Source organism: Marmota monax, unplaced genomic scaffold (assembly GCF_021218885.2).
Source record: "Marmota monax isolate L192 unplaced genomic scaffold, Marmota_monax_Labrador192_F-V1.1 WCK01_AAM20220418_F8-fsc00168, whole genome shotgun sequence".
Lineage (NCBI taxonomy): Eukaryota > Metazoa > Chordata > Mammalia > Rodentia > Sciuridae > Marmota > Marmota monax.
The window spans coordinates 2,305,005-2,327,477 of NW_026692492.1; the positions used below are offsets into that span (position 1 = coordinate 2,305,005).

General features: G+C 39.0%; 1 protein-coding gene across 8 annotated transcripts in view; it reads right to left on the reverse strand.

Moving 5' to 3' along the window:
* The window catches only part of LOC124092070 (zinc finger protein 709), a 59,775-nt gene that overhangs the window by 35,257 nt on the left and 2,045 nt on the right, over nt 1-22,473 (reverse strand). Inside the window, exons 2-4 of one of the 8 annotated variants that reach the window (XM_058579036.1) lie at nt 12,248-12,374; nt 12,006-12,066; nt 1,546-11,331 (exon numbers count right to left, since the gene is read on the reverse strand). The exons of 5 other annotated variants lie outside the window; for them this stretch is intronic. In XM_058579036.1, coding sequence (XP_058435019.1) covers nt 8,778-11,331; nt 12,006-12,066; nt 12,248-12,338 — 2,706 coding nt within the window. In that variant the 5' untranslated portion in view covers nt 12,339-12,374 and the 3' untranslated portion in view covers nt 1,546-8,777. Of the gene's footprint in view, nt 1-1,544; nt 11,332-12,005; nt 12,067-12,247; nt 12,375-22,473 lie in introns of those variants that run through there. 2 more of the 8 variants (XM_058579034.1, XM_058579037.1) reach the window with 2 other exon arrangements.

The window sequence follows — 22,473 nt, forward strand, 5'->3', positions numbered from 1 at the left end:
AATAATAGGGCAAAGTATATTTTGAGAAGGAGCCTCTCCAAACAATACATACAAACTACAAGATTTTATAATGCTCTTTAACTTGCCTATGTACAACACAACACATGAGACTTAGTCATCAGCAGGCCAAGAAGGCATCAAGGAAAAGGAAGAGATCAGCTGCAGGGCACACAAGGGCACATGCCTATGGTCCCAGCTGTAGGAGGCTGAGGCAAGGTGACTACAAGTTCAAGGCCAGCCACACTCTCTTAAAAAATAACCATTAACATGGTTAGGGTGAAGATCAGTGGTGGAGCCCTCCTGGGTAATGTCTGAAATAACAAAGGGAGAAAAGGAGGAAAGAAGAGATATTTCACTAATCTGTATACAAGGCTGGAGTGGAGAGGCCTCAACTAACACACACAATGTGTCTGAAACTTCTGAATTAAATTGGGAAGTCAGGAAATAACAATTGATTTTTGAGAAGGAATAGTGGGCAGCAACATTGTGAGAAAAGTCAAAGAAATCAATAGTTGCATGACACAGTGAGGATGAAAGCACTGCACTAGGGAGTGTATGTAGAGAAAAGGGTGACTTGATCCTGTACATGTGTGTGCACGTGGGTGTGAGTGTGCATGTGCGGGTGGCACAACTCACACCTCCCAGGTGTTTTTTAATGTGACTTGCTGCTCTGGAAAACCCTCACATGAGCACCAGGGCATTTCTGATAGCCTCTGTGACCCTGCTAAAGTGCTTTTCTGGTGCCTGGTGCATGAAAGGGAATAGTAACTGAAGTTCATTATATCATGAGCTCTTAATAGAAATGGATAATTGGTTTCCTTAAATATTGAAATAGTTCTTCCACCCCTGTTTTCAACGTAAATTATCTAATATACATCTTCCAAGTCAACTCCAGTTTAGTTCAACTGAACTAATAATAATTTGGAAGGTGTGAGTTAATGTTCTTATGATGATCAGCATCATTTTGGAATCTTAGAGCTTGAGGGACGTTAACATACAGAAAGACATGAAGAAGTAATTCTGGCATCTGAATTGGTGACACCTGGAAACTTGACACAAACAAAGCACATTTCGATTTACATCAGGGATTCAGGAAACACCCAGGAGCTGAGCATGGTAGCATATGTCTGATATCCCAGTGGCCACAGCAGGAGGATCACAAGTTTCAACCCAGCCTCAGCAAGAAATGGAGGCCCTTAAGAAGAACTTAGCAAGATCCTCTATGAAACAAACAAAAAAATAAACAAAAAATTAAAAAGTTCTAGGGATGAGGCTCAGTGCTTAAAGACTCCAGATATAATGATGGTAATGTTCCTTTTCTCTTCTCCATTCTCTGACCCTGGTAATTATTTCTCTAAAACCTCTCTCAATTTTTATTTTATCAAAACATATGTAAAAGTCATACAATATTTGAGGACACAGAAAATATCAGAATTCCATATAGAAAAAATATCAGAATTCCATATAGAAAAAGTTTTCAAATTATGAGACCTGAGTTTTAAATCTGATAAAGCCTTTACTAAAAAAAAAAAAAAAAAAAAATGGACACTATAAGAGAAAATGTACTTAATGGAAGGAGAGAGATAAAAACTCTAAAAAAGTATTTAAATGCTGAGACTAAAAGTCAATGCAACTAACATTTTTGCACACACAAAAATGCACAGTATATATAAGATTATGTTATATCAAAAGATGCAAAGAACTTAAAATACAAAAAAAAAAAAAGTTGAATTTAACAATAACAGAGATTTAACCTTGCTTTCACATCTTCACACTGATGCCATCCTTACATCCACTCTAGGGTGCATTTTTGTCACCTGTGAATAGCCAGAATGAAGGCACATACACTTTTCAATCTCCCACAGTTGTTTTCTCAAAAGAGCATGGTTGCTGAAGGCAGCGAAGACTACATCAGGCTGAGGCAGCAGGATCACAAGTTCAAAGCCAGCCTCAGCCACTTAGGACCTAAGCAACCAAGTGAGACCATGTCTCAAAATTGGAAAAAAAATAAAAATAAAATAAAAAAGACTAGGATGTGTCTCAGTGGTTCAGCACCTCTGGGTTGAAATAATAATAATAATAATAATAAAATAATACAAAATATTCCCTCAAATCTGAACAAGTCCAACTAGATCTGAAACAAGGAATGTCTTACCACATTTCTACATACAAGGCTTTTCTCCAGTTTGAGGTCTTCCGTGCTGTTTAAAGAGGCCTTGACAGTTGAAAGGGTACCATATCGTGTCAAGACCAGAAGGGGGGACATTCAAGATGGTGGGCCAGAGACAGGCAGCATCCTGTGTTGTTCCGTGGCCTAGGTCTCACCTCATCGGAATACAGGATTTCAGAGAGCGTGAAAATACACTCAGAGCCTCAGCGTTCGAGTAAGACTCTGGACTCAAGGCCCAAAGCCCGCAGCTCTAGCCAAAAGCAGCTCTTGAGTGGCTCAGCAGAAACACCTCTCAGCCCCTCTGCAGAACTCCATGCTGCACCCCATTCCCACACAGGCCACTCAGCTGCTACCTACCCACAGCACAAGGCCATCACCAAGCTCCCCCCACATCACTGGACACCCCAGCGCTGGAAGCAGACCGGCTCCATCTTGGATCACCTTTCTCCCCGTATTTGGTGAGCATGGCTGGCAGATGGGAACTCCCTCTGAGCCACATATCATCCTGCCAGATCCCCAGTTCATTGTCCACCACCAGAGACTGTAAACCTTTTAACAAAACTACTGACTATATTTTAAATAATAATTGAATCCAACATTTCTGGACATTGAGACTAAACTGTAAATGTCTTTATAACAACAAATAGTTTATACGTAAGGTATTGTTGATATTGGGATCTGTTAACATCGTCCTTCCCCACAAAGGAGGGATCTTGCAAACCTACAAGAGCACTACAAATCTATAGGGTAAAAACAATAGCACCTCAGAACCACAGAGCTGGAAAGGAAGACGCACAAGTAACATGAAAAGACAAGGGAAGAAAGTGCCCAAACAAATCAAGACAACACATGATTAGAATCATTGGCAGCTACAGCAGAAAAATGGACACAGAAAGATTTCAGGATATACATGGTTTTAATGTCCTGTGAACTCCAAGAAGATATAAGAGAGCAAAGACAAGCAGTAAAAGATCACTTCTATAATCAGCTACATAAGCAAATCCAAGAAGTAAAAGATCACCTCAACAGGGAGACAGAGGTTCTAAAGCAAAGAAACAAACAGAAATTCTTGAAATGAAAGAAATAATAAACTAAACTCAAAGCTCAAATGAAAGCATCACGAACAGAGAAGACCACAGGGAAGATAGGACATCAGACAATGAAGATAAAATATATAATCTTGAAAGGAACATAGACCATAGAGTGAAAATGGTAAGGAAACAGGAGCAGAACATTCAAGAAAATGGGATAGCATAAAAAGCCAAATTTGGGAGTTATTGGGATAGAGGGAAGCATAGAGGACCAAACCAAAGGAATCAAGGATCTATTCAATGAAATAATATCAGAAAACTTTCAAAACATGAAGAATGGATTGGAAATCCAAATTGAAGAGGCTACAGGATGCCAAATGTACAAAATCAAAACAGATCCATACCAAGGCACACAATAATAAAAATGCTCACCATACGGGATAGGGAGAGAATTTTAAAAGCCATGAGAGAAAGGAATCAGATTATATATAGGGGAAAATCAGTTGCGATAATGACAGATTTTTTCATCACAGACCCGAAAAGCTAGAAGATCCTGGAACAACATCTATCAAGCTGAAAGAAAATGGGTGCCAAGCAAGAATCTTGAATCCAGCAAAAGTAAGCTTTAGATTTCAAGATGAAATAAATTCCTTCCATGATAAACAAAAGTAAAAAAGAATGTATAGCTAGAAAACCAGCACTACAAAACATCATTGGAAAAATATTCCATGAAGAGGAAAAGAAAAATAACAATGAAAATCAAAAGAGGAAGGTAGTACCCCCAAGAAAAAACTAATCAAAGAAGAAAATCAAGTCAAGTTAAATAACAAAAATAAACAAATATGGCTGGAAATACAAACCATGTCTCAATAATAACCCTGAAAGCTGATGGATTAAACTCACCAATCACAAGACATAAGCTAGCAGACTGGATTAAAAACAAACAAACAAAAAAAAGACCCAACAAGATGCTGCCTCCAGGACGCTCATCTGATAGAAAAAGACATACACTGACTGAAGGTGTAAGGTAGGGAAAAACCATACCACTCACATGGACTGCACAAGTAAGCCAGGGTTTTTCATACTCATATCAAATAAAGGAGACTTGTCAAAGGGAATGAAAAGGGATAAAGATGGACATTACATATTGCTCAAGGGAACCATACACCAAGAAGATGTAACAATCATAAATATATATGCCCCAAACAATGGTGCAGCTATGTTCAAACAAACTCTTCTCAAGTTCAAGAGTCAAATTGACCACAACACAATAATCTTGGGTGAAGTTAACTACACCTCTATCACCACTGGACAGATCTTCCAAACAAAAATTGAATGAAAAAACTATAAAACTCAATAACATAATCAATAATTTAGACTTAACTGACACATATAGAGTATTTCAACCTGCATCAAACAGAAACACCTTCTTCTCAGTAGCACATGGATCCTTCTCTAAAATAGACCATACACTATGCCACAAAGCAACTCTTAGCAAATATAAAAAAGTAGAGACACTACCATACATTTCATCAGATCATAATTAAATGGAATTGGAAATCAAAAACAAAAGAAAAAGTAAAAATTTCTCCAACACTGGAGACTAAAAATAGGCTACTGAATAAACAATGCATTGCAGAAGGAATCAAGGAGGGGATTGAAAATTTCTTAGGGGTAAATAAGAACAGAGAAACAACCAATGGAAATCTGAGACACTGTAAAAGCAGTACTAAGAGGAAAATTCATTGCATGGAGTTCATTCTTTCAAAGAAAAAAAAAGTTAACAAATAAATGACCTCACACTACCTCTCACAGCCCTAAAAAAAGAGGAACAAACCAGCAGCAAAAGCAGTAGAAGGGAAAAAATAATTAAAATTAGAGCTGAAATCAATAAAATGGAAACAAAAGAAACAGTTGACAATATGGACAAAAAAGTTGGTTCTTTCAAAAAATAAATAAAATTGACAGACCCTTAGCCATGCTAAAAAAGAGAATGAGAGAGAGAGAAAGAACTCAAATTACCCGTATACATGATGTAAATAATAATATTACAACAGATATGACAGAAATACAGAGGATAATAGAAGACATTGAAGTTACCAACAAATTTCTTAAGTCATACGATCTGCCCAGATTGAATCAGGAAGACATACACAATTGAAACAGACCAATATCAAGTGATAAAATAGAAAACAGAGCTTACCAAGATTGTGCAATATGATTAAGTGGGATTCATCCTAGAGATGCAAGATTGGTTCAACTTATGCAAATCTATAAACGTAATTTATGACATCAATAGACCCAAAGATAAGAATCATATTATCATCTCAATAGGTGCAGAAAAAAAAATTGACAAAGTACAGCACCGCTTTATGTTCAAGACACTAGAACAACTAGGGATAACAGTAACATATCTCAACATCGTAAAGGCTATCTATGCTAAGCCTCAAGACAACATCATTCTAAACAGAGAAAAATTAACAGCATTTTCTCTAAAAACTGGAACAAAACAGGGCTGCCCTCTTTCACCACTTCTATTCAACATAGTTCTTGAAATGCTGGCCAGAGCAATTAGACAAATGAAAGGAATCAAAGGGATATGTATAGGAAAAGAAGAACTTAAATTGGCACTATTTGCTGATGATATGATTCTATATCTAGAAGAACCAAAAAACTCCACCAGAAAAATTCTAGAACTGGTAAATGAATTAAGCAAAGTAGCAGGACATAAAATCAACACTCATAAATCAAAGGATTTCTGTATATCAGTGACAAAGACTCTGAGAAGGAAATGAGAAAGACTACCCAATTCACAATATCATCAAAAAAAAATACTTGAGAATCAACTTAATGAAAGAAGTAAAAGATCTATACAATGAAAACTACAGAACCATAAAGAGAGAAATCAAAGAAGACCTCAGAAGATGAAAACATCTAACTTGCTTTTGGATAGGCAGAAATAATATGATCAAAATGACCATACTACCAAAAGCATTATACAGATATAATGCAATTCCCATCAAAATCCCCCAGGCATTCCTCATACAAATAGAAAAAGCAATCATGAAATTCATCTGGAAACATAAGACATGAAGAATAGCTAAAACAATCCTTAGACTGAAGTAGGTGGCATCTCTATACCAGATCTTAAACTATACTACATAGAAATAGTAGCAAAAACAGCATGGTGTTGGCACCAAAACAGACTGGTAGACCAATGGAACAGAATAGAGGACACAGACACTAACCCAGAAAATTACAATTATCTTGTAGTCTGTAATATTCATCATGTGGGATTAGGCCGCAACTTCCTATAGCCCAAGAATTAAAACCAACAATGAATAATGGGATGGAACTTTTTAAAGTTTCTTCTGAGCAAAAGAAACAATTTGTGAGGTGAACAGAAAGCCTACACCCTGGGAACAAGTTTTTACCCCTCACACATCAGACAGAGCACTAATCTCTATTGTATATAAAGAACTCGAAAAGCTAAGCAACAACAAAAAAACAAATAATCCAATCAACAAATGGGCCAAGGACATGAACAGACACTTCTCAGAAGAGAATATACAATCAATCAACCTGTATAAGAAAAAATGCTTATCCTCTCTAGCAATTAGAGAAATGCAAATCAAAACTTCTCTAACCTATCACCTCACTCCAGTCAGAATGACAGCTATTATGAAGACAAACAACAATAAGTGTTGGTGAGGATGCGGGGGAAAAGGTACCCTCTTACCTTGCTGGTGGGACTTCAAATTGGTGCAGCCAATTTGGAAAGCAGTGTAGAGATTCCTTGGAAATCTGGGAATGAAACCACCATTTGACCAAGCAATCCCTCTCCTCAGACTATACCCAAAGAACTTAAAAACACCATACTACAGGGACACAGCCACATCAATGTTTATAGCAGCAAAATTCACAAGAGCTAAACTGTGGAGTCAACCTAGATGCCCTTCAGAGGATGAATGGATTAAAAAAAAGTGCCTTGTATACAAAATGGAAGTTTAATCAGCAATAAAAAAGAAAATAAAATCATGGCATCTGCAGGTAAATAGATGGCACTGGAGAAGATAATGCTAAGTGAAGTTAGTCAATCCCCAAAAAACAAATGCTGAATGTTTTCTCTGATATAAGGAGGCTGACTCATAGGGGGTACATAGGGGGAGCATGGAAGGATTAGATGAATTCTAGATAGGGAAGAGGACTGGGAGGGAAAAGGAGGGGACAGAGGATTATCAAGGACGGTGGAATGTAATGGACATCATTATACAAAGTACATGTATAAAGACATGAATTGGGTGTAAAAATTCTTTATATACAGAGATGAATAATTGTGGTATATATGTGTAATGAGAATTGTAATGATTCTGCTGCAATTTCTTTATCCAAAATAAATAAATAGATAACTAGCAGATGGGTTTTCCCAGATGTAAATCCTTTTTAAAAAAAATTTTAAAATATTTATTTATTTATTTATTTTTAAGTTTTAGGCGGACACAACATCTTTGTATGTGGTTCTAAGGATCGAACCCGGGCCACATGAATGTCAGGCGAGCCCGCTACCGCTTGAGCCACATCACCAGCCCAGATGTAAATCGTTTTATGTCTTTGAATAAAACTGTCAAAATTAAGTACTGCCCAACATGGCTTATCCACAGGATTTTCTACAGTATTTTTTTTAATACAACTGAACAAAACTAAAACATCTGAGCCCTTTGTATTTCTTACTTGCGTAGGATTTATTCATTTTGGCATGAATCTTTCCAAAAGAATCTTTCTAGTAGTCAAAATAAACTGCAAAAATTAAAAGATTTCCCACATTTTTAACATTCATAGGGCTTCTCTCCATGAGAATTTTCATAAAAGAGAAGAAAAATAGGTCTAGAACATGAAGCTGATAGAGTAGAGCAAATCGTTCCCATTCAGAGTGTTTGTTTTCCAGTGAGGGAAATGGCTTTGAAGACAACAGGGAAAATGGAATGATTTGCCATATTTTTTCACATTTAAACAGTTATTCAGCCAGATGTGGTGATGTATGCCTTTAATCCCAGTGACTTGGGAGGCTTAGGCTGAAGGATCACAAGTTTGAGGCCAGCCTCAGCATTTTAGAAAAACCCTAAGGAACTCAGCAAGTCTCTGTCTCAAAATTAAAAATATAAAAAAGAATGAGGATGTGTCTCAGTGGTAGAGGGCCACCAGACCAAATCTGCAGTACAATCCCCAGTACAATATTCAGCAGAGTGAGCAGTGTGTTTGAAGGGGACAAGAAATATTGATCCACCACATTTCACATTTAAAGAATTTTTCTCCAGTAAACTTCCAATATGTTGATGAGAAGAACAGTAATAAAAGAAGGCTTTGCCAATTGTTTTCATCAGTACAATTTCTTTGCAATATGAGTTTGTTCATGTAAGTGAAGCTGATGGGATATAACAACGGCTTTTCCCCATTGTTGACATTCATAGGGCTTCTCTCCAGTATGAGTTCATTCATGTGAGCAAACATGAGAGGACTGAGTGAAAGCTTTGGCAGACTGCATACATTGATAGGGTTTCTCTTGAGTGTGAGTCCCTTCATGTCTGTGAAAGAAAGACCAAGAAAAAGACTTTTCCACATTGTTGGTATTCATTAGGCTTCTCTTCTGCATGAATTCTTCCATGTATATGAGGTTTACTGGATGTGCCAAGGGGTTCTGCACATTGTTGATATTCATAAGGCTTCTCTCCAGTATGCCTTTGTTCATGTCTGTGAAGGTTAGAAGAAGTAGTGAAGACTTTCCCACATTGTTGACATTCATAGGGTTTCTTTTTTGTATGAGTTTTTTTATGTGAGTGAAGGCTAGACGATAGAGCAAAAGCTTTGCCACACTGCATACATTCAAAGGGCTTCTCTCCAGTATGCATCCGTTTATGTATCTGAAGGTAGGAAGAAGTACTGAAGGCTTTCCCACATTGTTGACATTCATAGGGCTTCTCCCCAGTATGAGTTTTTTCATGTCTATGAAGTTTAGAGGACATAGTGAAGGCTTTGCCACACTGCTTACATTCATAGGGCTTCTCCCCAGTATGAGTCCGCTTATGTATCTGAAGGTAGGAAGAAGTACTGAAGGCTTTCCCACATTGTTGACATTCATTGGGCTTCTCCCCACTATGAGTCCGCACATGTATCTGAAGGTAGGAAGAAGTACTGAAGGCTTTGCCACACTGCTTACATTCATAGGGCTTCTCGCTAGTATGAGTTCGTTCATGTTGGTGAAGGGAAAAAGAAGTAGTGAAGACTTTTCCACATTGTTGGCATTCATTGGGCTTCTCTCCAGCATGGATTTGTTCATGTATCTTAAGGTAAGATGAAGTACTGTAGGCTTTTCCACATTTTTGACATTGATAGGGCCTCTCTCCAGTATGCGTTCGTTCATGTCTGTGAAGGGAAGAAGAAGTAGTGAAGACTTTTCCACATTGTTGGCATTCATTGGTCTTCTCTCCAGTATGGATTTGTTCATGTCTCTGAAGGTAAGACAAACTAGTGCAGGCTTTCCCACATTGTTGACATTCATAGGTTTTCTTTTTCGTATGAGTTTTTTTATGTGAGTGAAGGTTAGACAATTGAGCAAAAGCTTTGCCACACTGCTTACATTCATAGGGCTTCTCCCCACTATGAGTCCGCACATGTATCTGAAGGTAGGAAGAAGTACTGAAGGCTTTCCCACATTGTTGACATGCATAGGGCTTCTCCCCACTATGAGTCCGCACATGTATCTGAAGGTAGGAAGAAGTACTAAAGGCTTTCCCACACTGCTTACATTCATAGGGCTTCTCTCCAGTATGCGTCCGTTCATGTCTGTGAAGGGAAGCAGAAGTAGTGAAGACTTTTCCACATTGTTGGCATTCATTGGTCTTCATTCCAGTATGGATTTGTTCATGTCTCTGAAGGTAACACAAACTAGTGCAGACTTTCCCACATTGTTGACATTCATAGGGTTTCTTTTTCATATGAGTTTTTTTATGTGAGTGAAGGTTAGACGATTGAGCAAAAGCTTTCCCACACTGCTTACATTCATAGGGCTTCTCCCCACTATGAGTCCGCACATGTATCTGAAGGTAGGAAGAAGTACTGAAGGCTTTCCCACATTGTTGACATTCATAGGGCTTCTCCCCAGTATGAGTTTTTTCATGTGAGTGAAGGTGAGTGGACTGAGTGAAGGCTTTGCCACACTGCTTACATTCATAGGGCTTCTCTCCAGTATGCGTCCGTTCATGTTTGTGAAGGGAAGAAGAAGTAGTGAAGACTTTTTCACATTGTTGGCATTCATTGGGCTTCTCTCCAGCATGGATTTGTTCATGTATCCGAAGGTAAGATGAAGTAGTGTAGGCTTTTCCACATTGTTGACATCGATAGGGCTTCTCTCCAGTATGCGTTCGTCCATGTCTGTCAAGGGATAAAGAAGTAGTGAAGACTTTTCCATATTGTTGGCATTCATTGGTCTTCTCATCAGTATGGATTTGTTCATGCATCTGAAGGTAAGACAAAGTAGTGTAGGCTTTTCCACATTGTTGACTTTCATAGGGTTTCTCTCTAGTATGTTTTCTCTGATGTATTCTAAATAAACTTCGGTAAGCAAAGTCTTTCCCACATACATTACATTTAAAAAGTTCTTTCCCAGTGTGCGTGATCATGTGACTGTGAAGACTTGTGGGTGAAACCAAGGTTTTACCACCTTCTTTACACTCATGGGGTTTCATTCCAGAATGAGTTCTTTCATGTTTTCTAAATAAAGTGGGGGAATGAAAGGCTTTCCCACATACCTCACATTGAAAAGCTTTACCTCCCCTATGTGTTTTTGTGTGTCTTTGAACATCTGTGGGAGAAGATGAGGCTTCATCACATTGTTGACATTCATCAGGTTGCCACCCAGTATGAGAATCTTCATGCCTTTGAATGTCATTCAAACAACTGATGACTTTCCCACATACTGTACTTTCATAGGGTCCATCTCCAGTTTGTGTTAACATTTGTGTGTGAACACTTTTGAGAGAAACCAGAGATTTTCTGTATTGTTTCAATTCACATGGCTTCTCTTCACATTCTTCATGCTTGTAGCATTCGGGTCCATAGTGAGATGTGATCTGCCTATGAAGGAATGAAGGGCATATGAAGTCTTTGGCACACGTAATGCAGTCACATGAATTTACTCTATTAAAATTTGTCTTTGCTTAAGAATTGGTATCTCATGGCCAGCACATTATTAATACTTGATTAATTCATGATGTTGTATTTATTTAAGGTCCTAGGTTAACGTTACTTCCAACATGAGGTAAAGCCTACGTTTTTCAAACTTGTTCAGATTGCCAGAAAATACAGAGATTGAGAGGAAACAATGCTTTGCAACACAGCTTGCCTATGGTCATTATCCAAATAGTTATACTCACATATGCAATTTCATAATACTTTTTGCATGTCAAGCACTTTGAATAGACTTAATGTGTGTGTGTGTGTGTGTGTGTGTGTGTGTGTGTGTGTGTGTGTATATATATATATATATATATATATATAAATTTATTTCAGTTGACAATAGACTTTATTGATTTAAATGTGGTGGTGAGAAGAGAACCCAATGCCTCAAGCATGCAAGGCAAACTCTCTACCATGGAGCCACAACCCCAGTCCCAGTGAAGTATATATTTCTGGTAAAAAATCTTATAAGAATAAATACATTTAAAGTTGTGCAAATTTCTTGCATTGGTTTTAAAAATTATATGATATCCCCAGATTCCCTCAAGGATTCCTCTTGTGAGTACAATTACCTTAGATTGCTCCCAAAATTTTTGATCTGATTTTCAATGTTCTTCTCATCACATTTGTTTCCTAAAATGTGAAACCAAAACATTATTTCTATTTCAAATTTCTAGGAGCTAGAAATGCTTTTCCAAATTCATGGTGCATTTTATGCTACATTAATTCACCAACTGATTGTCTTTTCATGTTCTACATAAATAAAAAAAAATGAACACACATTCTCTAATTAAGTAAATACACAAATTATTACCTATAGATGCCAGGTTTCTGAGGACTTCCAGCATCACATCTCTGTAAAGGTTCTTCTGGGAAGCATCCAGCAAATCCCACTCCTCCTGCATGAAGTTCACAGCCACATCCTCAAAGGTTACTGAGATCTAAAATATCCCACAAATATGTAGTGGAGGCCAAGAGAGATTTGACAGCGTGAGAAATCTATACTCAACATGCATGATGTTCACATGATTCCCTGGCCTCTCGATTAATTCCACAATTTGGTCATTGAAATCTCCAGTGCATTTAATTCTTCACAGCCACTCCAACACTAGATTTGGGCCCACACAAGGTAAATAGTAGAGTGTTGTACACCCTTCCTTTGGTGAGTTCACAGGAAGTAAGAGGGGCTCCCGGGTCACCCTTATCTTATTTGTTGATTACATCTCTATCACCTTCTTACCAACATCCTGTGCAGTAGAGAGCTAATATTAGCACCCTCCTTATTACTTACCCTTAGAAAAGAAAGCTGACTGAGTAGGAAATTGCTGGGATCACAAAACTCAGCATTTGAGAGATCCTGCCAACCACAGTGGCTCACTGGGCCTACACACTTAATATAGACAACATGGTATTTACTGATCTCCTGTTTCCTTCTGAAAGTCAATTGTTCCATCGTAAAAGAAAAGCCTAGAATCAACCCCAACCCACACCCTCAGAGTATGGAGTCACTAAACAGTTTCCCTCATAGACAACAGTTAGACAACCTTCCACACCGGTTGTTACAATGTGTTCACTGGGGACTGAGCTCAACTTGGGTGATTACACTGAGGACAACTAGAAGTTTGCAGGTGCTTTACTCCAGAACAAATTTACCCAATTAGTAGTCAACCTCAATGATTAGTAAACACAACAATATAATAATTTCTGGTGGTTAATGTCAAAGCAGAATGGGGTGTGTGGAAAGATGGCATGTGTCTCAGAAAGAACTCGATGACCCCAAGATGTTACCTTGTCCAAACAACAGCCTTACAAAATTATATCGGTTTGAAAAATAGTTTTCTTAACAGCAGAAAATCCTTTTCCAAACCTCATGGCAACCATGAATGTCCAATGACTCTCAAACTCTTCTGAATGGCAGAAGTCTCACTCAGATCATGTACAGTCATGAGACACATACCACCGTTCTGCTCAAGGACACTTTGATCAAGACAGGCCACATGAACAATGGTGGTCTGTCATGAAAGAGATTCCTCGTTCCTGCAGCACAGCTGGTGCAAGGAAACCTCAGGCACAAGCACTTCCAGGGTGTGTTAAAGCAGCAGGTTTGCAGTCCAGAATCCTGAATACCCCACGCTGACTGCTTGTGAAACAGGCCACTCCATGTGGGTCTCTAAGCAGGCTATGATTTCTGCACAGTGTGGAACAGCCAAAAAGACCACCTACCAGAATAGGACCTTGCCACTCACAAAGAACCATGCTCAAGGACATAAGACACATGACATTTGAAGCACGACAGTATCAACAGAGGCTACTAGGAGCCTGAGAGAAAGCCTTTAGTGGGCTGTCATTCGTTGCATGGACAAAGTATGAGTGACAGCAGGTGTCTTGGAGACAGATCACAATGATGGTATAGGCAAACTGAAATCTAAGTGGCAAAGGGTACTTCATCCATCTATCCTACAGACAAATATCATTTATTATACATTTAACTGTGAAAGACTAAAACACTTTTCAAAATTTTAAAAAATATATAATTACTACCTGCCCCCAGAAAAAAGAAAGTCAAGGCTTTGACAACTCAAATAGGCTTCCAGGAGACACTGAAGACCTGCCACCAATTTTCTACTGTTATTTCCAGAAAACAGAATTTGAGTTAAAACTTCCTAATTCTTTCTTTTTATATTTATTTTTTTACTTGCAGTTAAACACAATAGCTTTATCCCATTTATTTATGTGGTGCTGAGGACTGAACCCAGGATCTTGCACATGCTAGGCAAGTTCTCGACCACTGAGCCACAACCCCAACCCACCTTCTAATTCTTTATATGGCATATTTTATCATATTATTAAAATTAAATAGATAAAGAAAAGTATTAAATAGAAAACTATGAAAGACTTTCATGATCATGAATGCAAAATTCCTCATCAAACAATACTTTACTGAACCCAAAAATAAATAAAAAAGAATTATAAACACAGCCAAGAGGAAATTATTACAGCTCTGTAAGACTGATGCCAAATTAAAAACTCAGTTAACATTTTCCAGGGACCAGCATACTACTGTGAGAAGTCAAGCCCAGTGGCCCAGATCCACTCACATCGGCCTCTGCAGGGCCCAATTCAGAATTAAAAAAACAATTAACATTATCCATCACAACAAAAAGCTAAATAATAAATATTGATTATATCAATAGTTAAAAAAATCAAGAAAAATGAAAAAACACACAAACTCAAAAAAACACAATGTCTTCATAGAGAGACAGCATGATCCTCTATGCTACTGGAATCCACTGAAGAATCATGAAAAACAATGATGTGACATCAGTGTTGTCATGTTCATAAACAGGAAAATTTTTATGTTATTGACAGCAGGAAGCTGGGCATGGAGGCCATGCCTGTGGTCCTTGACAATCAGGGGGCCGAGGCAGGATGATCCCAGGTTTGAGTCCAGCCTGGGCAATGTAGCAAGACTCTGTTTCTAAACAAAAAATTAAAAGTTTTAGGAATGTAGCTAAATGGTAGAGCAGCCCTGAGTCCAACACCCAGCACCAAAATGAAAAGAAAAACAAACACACACCACTTATACAGAACCAATAAAAGAGAAATACTCATATATAAATCTAACAAAAATCTGTATGACAAAAACTGCTAACTTCTAATAAAAATATCAGAGACATGGAGAATATTTGGAGATACTTTTATGTTCACAGATGGGAAGCCTCAGTTACCATCAATTCTTACCAATTTTATTTATGGATTCAATATAATCCCAATAAAAATATTTTGAGTTATGTTTTCAGTAACAAAAGATCCAGAACAACCAACACAGTAATGAACACTCAGTTCACAGGATGAACACTACCTGAGGTTAACAACTACTAAAAATCTACAATCATCAAGACACAGTGGTATTTGGCACAATATAAAAATATTCCACTGATCTTTGACAAAGGAGCAAAAGAAAATCAATGGAAAATATAGTCTCTTGGACAATGTTGCCAAAGCACTGGACATGAATTAACATGTAGAGAAAGAAAACATTCTCATTTCACAAATGTCACAGAGCTCCCAGTGGAGCCTCAGTCTCAAAGTAGGACACACAGCTGGGGCTGCAGCTCTAGCAAAGCACCTGCCTGGCAATTAGGAGGCCCAGGGTTCACTTGTCGGCACCAAAACATTGCTATACATTGTAGTACCTAATGCAAAACTCCAAACTTCTCTAAAATAACAAAGAAATACAGAGAAATCTGGGCTGGAATGACAGCTTCATATGCAAAATCAAACACATGAACTGTGAGTGAAAAACTTGTAAATAGAACTTGATCAAAACGAAGTTTGTGTTTTTCAAAAGATGCCTTGAGAGAATGAGAAGACATGCTGGAGAACTGGACAAAATGTTGTCACAACACATAATGACACTGGGTTGGTATTCAACATACATGAAGAATACTCAGTAAAAAAATAAGCAACCAAGTTGGAAGTGGGAAGAAGATTAGGAAAGACACTCATTCAATAAAGAGGCACAGTTAATACATGTGTGAGAAGATATTCACCTGCATATAATTAGGAAACTTCAAAATGAACAATGAGGTGCCACCAGGTACTCAACTGGAGTGGTGAAATGCCAAACACTAAAAGCTCCAAAAGACAGTGAAAACTTAAATCAGCAAGAACCCTTCCCTGGCTCATGTGAATGGAGAGAAGAACACTGTCTCTGGAAGACAGTCACGCTCTTACAAAATAAACATGGTGCACTCTACAAATAATTCACCACACTCCCAGGTGTCTATGCAAATGAGGTGAAAATTATGCACAGAAATCTTCTCAGCAGTGACTACAGCAGCCATATCCAGAACTGCCCAAAGCTAGAAGCAAGGAAGATGCACCTTTCAATGCTGAATGGACGAGCTGCAGTTTACCCACACCAAAGAACATCACCCAGAAAGTGAGCTCTGCAGCCTGCAAAGATACAGCACCCTTAAAGGCAGACTGGTAAGTGAGAGAAGCCAATCTGAAAGGCCAAGTGCAGTAAGATTCCAAGTCAAGAACATTCCAGAAGAGACAACATTATAGATGCACTGAAACTCTTCTGTATGACATTATTATGTAGAGTATGTGACACACAAAATCACACCACACAGAGGAGGAACCCTAAGGTAAAGGATGGATTTCAGCTGATGATAAAGTGTTGCTTCATCCACTCTCTTAATCAAATGTAGGCTACTGATTCAGTAACTAACAAGCATCCAACATCAATGCAAAATATTGAGAACAGTGTAGAGAAGGGTGTTTGATACTATATGTAATGGCTCATTAGAATTGTCAACCGCATTGGATTAAGAGACACCTGTGATTAAGAGGCCTCTGGGTGTGTCCGTGAGGGTGTGTCTACAAATGATTGGCATGTGGAATAGAGAACCAAACTAGAGAACCTCCTTAGGTATAGGCAGCACCATCCAATAGGACGGTGTCTTAGGTGGAACAAAAGTTGGAAGAAGAAGGAAGCAGCAGCAGAGAAAGCCCCTTTCTTCTCCAATAGCTGCTGCAATGGCCTGAGGATATCAGACACTGCCTTCTTCACTCTCCCAAAGTGGACTCTGCCTGTGATTCTCCAGGGAGTTTCCAGAACCTTTGGTCTGACTAGGGCAGCACCAGTGATCCCTCTTGTTCTGAGGCTTCAGCCTCCTGGACTCTGCAGCTACTACTTCTCAGGCTCTCCAGCTGCAGATGGTCACTGTGGACATCCAGCTTCAGGTCAAGTAGGCCAATCTAGTAAGTCCCCTTTTATAATCACACTTCGTGTTGATGCTGTTCCTCTAGAAATCATTGATTAACAAACTATAAGTCTAAAATTGCTCTGAAAAACAAAATTGATTTAATAAGGAAATGAATGAACTACCATGCCATAAACTTTAACAAATATAAACATAAGAAAAAATATTACATAATAAATACCTTTCCCAAGTAATAATGCAAAAAATAAAGCAAAGAAGAAAAGTCATAGTTACCAATTTCAAAACTATGGACAAAAGCAACAAAACTGATTTTCAATACTATTTCCATCTGGCAAGAAACTGGATGATAAAAACTTTTTTTTTTAAATATATATTAATTCTTTAGTACTAGGTGGGTACAATTTTTTTATTTAATATTTATGTAGTGCTGAGGATAGAACTCAAGGCCTCACGCATGCTAGGTGAGCGCTTTTTCTCTGAGCCACAATCCCAACCCCTGGAAGATAAAGCTTTAAAAGATATTCCGACTGCTGGTGTGGTGGTGTGCACCTGTAATTTCAGCCACTAGGGAGGTCAAGGCATGGAACTGGCAAGTTGGAGGCTCTCTCTGCAATTTAGCAAGACATCCAGAAATTTTGTGAAACTTGGTCGTCATCAACAATAAATGGGGGGACTGGGATTGTAGCTGAGTGGCAGAGCGCTTGCTAGCATGTATGAGGCACTGGGTATGATCCTTAGCACCACAGATAAATTAACAAAATTAAGGTATTCTGCCCCTCTAAAACTATACAAAATAAAAATAAAAATAAATAGTTACATTATATAAAGGAAGGGCTGAGGACGTGCTCAGTGGTCAAGTGCCTCTAGGTTTGTTACCAAGTAAAACACCTGACCACCTCCAAAATGTTGCTCACACATTCAAATTCATTTTTTTTTGAGGACAACATAAGCATGAGCAAGTCCTTGGCTTCAATCCCAGCACTCAATACATCAGCAAATAAGTAAACCCCAGTTTACAATACTAATTTTCTTGGGGTGGAGAGTAGCTCAGTAGTAAGAACTTGATAGCCCTCGGTTCAATCCTCAACAGTCCATGTACACACACACACACACAAAAAAAAAAAAAACCTGAAAATATATGTAATGAGTGATAAAAAAAGATTATAATACAAAAGATACACATTGAGAGGCAAGAAAAATCAATGAAAAGACAACACACTTTCTTACAAAGGAGACTGAACTTGCCCATTATCTACACTCTTTGAAAAAACAAAGAGTATTTCAGTAAATTATGTGAAATTCAGGGCATGGATTATTGTGTTTTTTGGGGTGAACTTAGAAAAAGTATATCTAAAATGAAAATACTACACTGTATCTAAGACCAGTGAAAATATTGTACAGGACAGAGAGAGTAGAGAGAGCATTTATGTTACTCCCAAGTTTCATAAGCTAAAGGGCCAGCTCCCAAATGGGTAGCCCTAGAAGGAGGTAATTAGGAGGGAACAGGAATCAGGTGACATGGTGAGAGTGCTTGTGAGAAGATCAGCACCCTTACTTAGACATATATATCGCTCCTTTTCAGAAAACAGGTGTCATTTATTATTTCACTGATAAAGTATTCAGTGATTTTTAAATGATCACAGTTGGGTATTTATGTATTGCCAAAATTGTCCTTAAAACTTCCAATGAAGATGGGTGTGATGGTGCACATCTGTAACCACAGTGGTTCAAGGGTCAGTGGCCCAAGGTGATGTAGCAAGACCCTGACTCAAAAGGAAGAATCTAAAAGGGGCCAGGGATGTGGCTCAGTGGCTAAGCACCTCTGGGTTCCATTGCTGATACCAAAAACGACACAGCTAACGTGAACCTGCCAAATCCAGACAACAACAGTAACAACAAACTGTCATTCCTGTCAAATTCATCAGCTTGTCAACGACTGTAACTAATTTACATAAAATCAAATTCATAAATTTATCCACCACAATTTTTGTAGAAATGGATTCATTTCCTGCAGCAAAAAATGGTAGACAGAGATTCTCTGTATCTTAAGTGGCATTCTGGAATCTAGGGCATGGATTTCAATTGGAAATCATTGAAAAGAGAAGATCAAATCTCCCCAATTTTCTATGCATACTCAGGGGTAGCAAAAGATAAATTACATGTTTTTTTTTTGTTGTTGTTGTTGTTGTTTGTTTGTTTGTTTTTCTGTTCTGTTCTTTTTCTTTGGTTTGGGATCAGAGATTAAACCCAGAGGAACTTTATTGATAAGTCACATCCCCAGACATAAGGCCTGGCTAACTCGCTAAGGCTATACTCAAGTTTACAATCCTACTGCCTAAGGCTCTGGAACAGCAAGGATCACAGGTGTGCACCACTGTACCTGGCTGTAATTGTTTTCAAAATGGAAATGTAATTAGACTTTTTAAAATCCACTTCTTTCTTGCCTATTTGATAATAGTCCATCCCATTTGGCTCTGAGAAAATAGACCTGGGCCTCAAAATGTGAGCAGATCATTTCAAAGTGATACACAGAAAGCTTTGGTGCTGAGGGAGCACACATGTGTCAGGCTCAAGGGGCAGGGAAGGTCCCTGACATCTGGGACATGCTCCCTCCTGGTCTTGCTTCCTGAAAGCCTCTAGGATCACCCTCCCAGGGACCTAGACCATGACGCCAGTCTACGAGGCTTTTCAGGTTTGCACAGCTCTGCACTGGGGTGGGTGTTGCTTATGCCCTGGGAGAGGTTTCGCTCCTTCAAACTGTGAGACTACAAGGGCAGGAATCACTGATGACCTGGCCCCTCAGCACCAGCATCCACAGGCTGACTGGCCACCTCTCTCTAAGGAATGGGAACAGAGATTGGGAAAAACAAGGTCCCAAGGAAGTAGCTGTCTAGATGAGGCCTGTTCCAGGAGATTTCTCAGCCCAGAGCCCCCAGCAGCTTCCCTGAGAGGCTGCACCCCCACACCTCAGGTGTCCTCTAGGAGGAACTGACCCAGGGCCTGAAGTTCTGTTCACCCTGCAGGGACCAGGGCAGCTGTGGGCACCTTGTGGCAGCTCCAGGAAGGGACAGTGGCTGAGGACATAGGACCCTGTGAGGCGTCCAAAGGGAACCTCTGCCCAAGAAATCTGACATGGTGTCTACACCTAAGAAAGATAAAGGGAGAAGCACAAGATTTTTACGGCTGTGCACTCAAGTTCTCTATACAGTTGCATCTACATCAAAGTACCTTCAGAGTATTTGACTTGGCTAACCAGACCACCATGAGGGTGGAAAGGCAGGGTTCTGTATGGAGAGCAAAAATTATCTTGGGCTATCTTAAGCCCTTTAATAGCCAATTATCTTAATTTCTGGATAAGACCACAATTCTCAAAACTATTAAATTTCTCAGAATATATCACTATCCTTACCAGACATCTAGTCCCCACCATCTACCAAAGTAAGAATGTAATAACAACAGTCAGAAGAAATTTCTTTTTTCTTCCTTCCTTTCTTTCTTTCTGCAGCCCACCCATCTGATGATCCTACCAGTGCAATTGGTTAATGTAGTGATACAGTTTCTTTTATAAAAGTTCATGTAGGCCAGACACAGTGCCACACAACTGTAATCCCAGTAGCTTTAGAGGATAAGGTAGGAGGATTGATAAATTCAAAGTCAGTCTCAGCAATTTAGTGAGGGCAGAAGGAACTTGATGAGATCATGTCTCAAAATACAATCTAAAAAGGACTGATTGTGGCTCAGTGATTAAGTGCCCCTGGGTTTAATCCTTGTCTTTCAGGGTGGGACACATACATCATTTAGGGTCACTTGAATCCATGTTCCTGAGTATGGTCATTAATATTTAAACCAAAATGAACTATTTTCCATAGCTGGGATTGCCAATGCCTTTAATGTCAACAGCTTGAGAAACTGAAGCAGGAGGGTCAGGACTTACAGGCCAGGCTGGGCAACATAGCCAGACCCCATCTGAAAATCAAATTTAAAGAGTTGGGGATGAAGAACAGAAGAATGAATCAAACACTATTATCCTGTGTGCATATATGATTACAGGACTGGTGTGAATCCACATCAAGTACAACCAGAAAAAGGAGCAGTTACACTCTATTTATGTGTACTGTGTGAAAATGCATTATAATGCCATGTATAACTAATAAAAACAAATTTAATAAATGATTTATGTCAAATGGGGCAGGGGGGCTTGGAACATAACCCAAGATTCAATATCCCTAGGTTCTATGTAGAAATGCCTTTTTCCTTTTAAAGTAATTATTTTGAGCAAACACAGGGAACCGTTAAGTGATTATTCTTTCCTCTCAAGTATAATAATCACAAATAGAAAACAAAGGCTTTCAAAAGTGTTCTTCTTACCAGGGACACAGGCCTTGTTAGAATGGCCTTAGGCCTGAGCCTAAGCAACTCCATTTTAAAAGACCTGCAGTTTCACCAGGCACATCCACAGATCCCTCCAGTAAGGCCTCAAACAAGTTCCTTCCCCTCACCCTGATAAAGAGAGTGAAGCCTCTGGCAGGCTGTCCTTGCCTGATAAGAGGGAAAGGCAAGAAGATCAGGGTGGAGATGATCCCAGGGTAAATGATGTCACTGAGAAATAGGGTGGTCGCTGATAAGGATTGAAAGCGTAATCAAAAGCCCCCAAATGTAGTATAAATGATAGAGTTGATGAGCAGGAATTCAGCCAACATAAACAAGGATGCACTCGAGCTGGAGAGTCTGATGAGGACCTGACATCCCATCACTTGGCATCTTTCCTGAGCCTCTGCAAGATCCTCACCATTCTCAAACTCTACTGCCTCATCTGGACCTTGGTGAGAGCTGCACCTCCTCCCTAGGACCCCCTCCTCAACTGCTCCTCTGCTCCACACCAGGAAATGCTTGCCTTGGTTCCAGACCTGGTCACCGAGGTCTGAGTGAGTGTGCATCTGCTGGACTCAAAGCCTAAGACATAAGACCTTTAAACTCAGCATACAGAGGGAATGTCTGTCATTAGCTTATCATGATTAAGTGTGTTTTCCAGTGCTTAGAATGAATCTAGAATTGTTTGCTGTGAATTAATTAACCTAGAATTGTTGCAGTTAGGGTGATAAACAAGTCAAGATGGCACCTGGCTGTTAGCCAAAGGAAGTAGTGGTTGAAAAGTAAGGCCAGCAAGCCATTAAGATGATAGAGATTCCTTAATGAGTGACTGCTGTGTCTAGATTATGTCAATCAAGTTAAGCTGTGTGTAATCATTAAGATGATGATTCCTTATTGGTTGACTGTTATACCTAGTTTTTGTTAACTGAATACA